The sequence below is a fragment of the Empidonax traillii genome, unplaced genomic scaffold (genome assembly GCF_003031625.1).
Source record: "Empidonax traillii isolate 1590-97213 ecotype Southwest subspecies unplaced genomic scaffold, ASM303162v1 scaffold782:size294519, whole genome shotgun sequence".
NCBI classification, from domain to species: Eukaryota; Metazoa; Chordata; class Aves; order Passeriformes; family Tyrannidae; genus Empidonax; species Empidonax traillii.
This window is the reverse complement of record NW_020955975.1, coordinates 1-2,796: the sequence shown is the minus strand read 5'-3', so window position 1 is coordinate 2,796 and position 2,796 is coordinate 1. Positions and strand designations below refer to the sequence as shown.

The 2,796-nt window shown below is 43.3% G+C and overlaps 1 protein-coding gene across 2 annotated transcripts in view; it reads right to left on the bottom strand.

Moving 5' to 3' along the window:
* UXS1 (UDP-glucuronate decarboxylase 1) overlaps positions 1 to 2,680 on the bottom strand; it is a 76,076-nt gene extending 73,396 nt beyond the window's left edge. For both annotated transcript variants that reach the window (XR_003573214.1, XM_027901387.1), the window contains exon 1: positions 2,650 to 2,680. Coding sequence is in view for 1 of the 2 variants with exons in the window: in XM_027901387.1 (XP_027757188.1) it covers positions 2,650 to 2,665 (16 nt within the window). In the remaining variant the exon portion in view is untranslated. The remainder of the gene's footprint in view (positions 1 to 2,649) is intronic.
* Between the last annotated feature and the right edge of the window lie 116 nt (positions 2,681 to 2,796).

Below are 2,796 nucleotides of genomic sequence, written 5' to 3'. Positions count from 1 at the left end.
AGCTCGTTAGCCCTGTAAGGCAATCCATCTACGTCCTGAGGACCTCACTGCCACCGTCCAAGCGTGCTTGGCCCCGGCAGATGAACCTCAGGATTAAAGGGTGGGCTCAGTTCCGCGCACACTGTGTCTCACCTAAAAAAATCCAATGCGCAGGCTGGAAGGTGGAAAGACCTTCCCCGGTTCTTCGTTGGGAGCCCCCGGTGGTTCGGGAGCCCCCGGTGGTCCAGGGGAAAATTCACTGCACTGTCACTGCAGAGAGATTTCTCATTGCAGACAACAAAAATCAACTAATCCACTTCACTCGTGTTTACAATCACCTCATGTTCTGAAGCTGTGGTTTCAGAACAGCCTCAATATGATGTAAGTTCCCTTCATGACTGAAAGGATTTGTTTCAGTCCACCTCCACACACCCCTCCACCTCGCTTTGGTTAGCACCGCACTCCTGGACAACTGTAGTGGAAGACTTTGTCCCTTTAAAAGGGCAACACAAATGCAACCTCTGGGCAAAATTTCCCACCATATGTAGCACAGTATAGCCATGCAATGTTCACAGAAGAAGACAGCCCTGCAAGTGAGACAACTAAGCTAATTCTAAAGAGTATATAAACCCAAACTGAGCAGCATTCTAACAGATTACAGAGTGAGTCAGATAGCTTGCTAGCCACAGTACCTCCAGATTCACCACCTGGGCAGTGGGGAACCATGTCACCCCTTTCACCCAAGGGCTACAAAAAACGTAAATGTTAAAACTCTGTTCACTCGAGTCTTCCCAGGAAAGAGTTGGTTATGTTACAACAGCTTTTAACTGCCTGCTAAACAGAAATGCTCCTTTTGACTTTTATTTTTATACACACAAAGTATGCACACTGTTTCAAGTGAACAATTTTTTTAAATTAATATAGATTAGATTTACAGAAATGAAGCATCAAATATTACTTTAATTCAAACCCAGATGTAAAGTAAGGATTTTTCTGACTCTAAAGTACTACTAGAGAAACCAGCAAAGTCCATAAAAAGAGTTCTAGGGATCTTTAATGCGACCCTGACTGTTCGCCTCGTGCCACAGTGGTTTTTCAACCAAAGTAAACACGACTCCTTAGGTGAGACACTGCAAAGCATGCGATGGCAACACTGCCAACAGCACTCACAGCTGCCCATTTCACCACTGCGCACAACCTCCTGAAACTGGGCCAAAACAGCTGTTGATTACCCACACTGCCAAATGGGTATGACACAGTTCCTTCATCTGGTGCACAGCACAGAAATGTAAGTCATTGTATGCTGGTGGGAAACAGATGTGGAGCCCAGATACCAGAGACCACCTAAGCCACCCAACACCTCGTGCTGTGAAACTACCAAGGGAGCCATTCAGTGACTTTTGAGACTGAAATAGCTGAGAGCCTTTCAACGGCCTGCAAAAATCTCCTCAGTCCTCTAGTTTGCAAACTCTCACAGAGAAGTTCTTCAGTTCCTTCATTGTAACAAATTTGCATTCAAAGGCAGAGGCTTTTTATAAAGTAAGACACTGTTCAAAGACACCTCCTACACATTTACTCAGTTTCACACACAGACTGACAAAATGGCACTATCAAAAAAAGTCCTATCCTCCAGTTCACAATTCCCTGTAACGTGTGCTCCAAATCTGATTGCCCATGTACTAACACTGAATGGAAATTCACTGAAAGGAGCTGCACAGCCTAAAACCACTTAGTCATTTAGAGAGTACTTGAGAAGGAAGGAATGTAAGAAGTGCCAGCACATACACCTACACCAGCAGCTCAGTTTTCTCAGATTCTATGCTATTTTAGTCTGGCATTATCTGACTGCAACCAGAGCACAGTGATGATTCAGTAATATTGCAAGGAGTACCCTTTTAGGATAGGAGGATGGGATCATAATCACCTCCATAGAAAAGCAAACAAAAAATAGTCTCTCTAGAATCTATTAGACCAGTGGCATCTGCCAGTATATCATACTATGTTCAAGATACCAGAGCCATACCTCCACTACTTTTGATCCATAGGCCAAAGATGGAAAAGCACAGCAATCTGACATGTTAAATTTGAAAAAAACACACTCAGACACCACCCTTTTCAAGCTACTTTTTGCCACACTGACCTGCAGTCCCTCTCCTCCTCCACTTTTTTCTGAATCTTAAAGAGCAAACAGTCAGAAGACTTCTCCTTAAGGCTAACTTTTACTCACAAAGCTAGAAAGCAAGCACCAACTACGTCCACAGAATCTAATCGACAGCCAGGTCCCAATGACCGTGTCAACCGCCACTCACATCCAGTATTTGTACAGCAGCCTATTAACTTCTGTTTTGACAATTATCAATTCTGGCAAAACACGTAACCCTTTCAAAATAAGAACAGACATTCAGTTGTCAGTAGGCATGGCACCTGAACTCACCTGGACAAACAAACTGTCCTAAATTACATCTAGCACACAGCTTCAATGATTACAGCAGTATCTAAACAGCCCTGTAAGCACAGTTACATATGGTAATAAAGGGAATTGCTGTGTTGTGTTTCCGTGTTAGGAAGCACGACTCCTTCTGACAAAATTATTTGTGTTGTACCTCTCCACCCTCCCAAACGCAAAGGGAGGATCCAAAATCTGATGCACACACCCGTACCCACACTTACATGTGCTTTGAAGCATCAAGAGAATCACTTGTTCCCTAGCTAAGCTGACAAGGCATCGTGCCGTCTACATAAAACCTACTACCTAAGCCTGAAAATAAAACAGGCTAAAATAAAATAAATTAAAAATGGAACAGAAAAAAAAAAAAA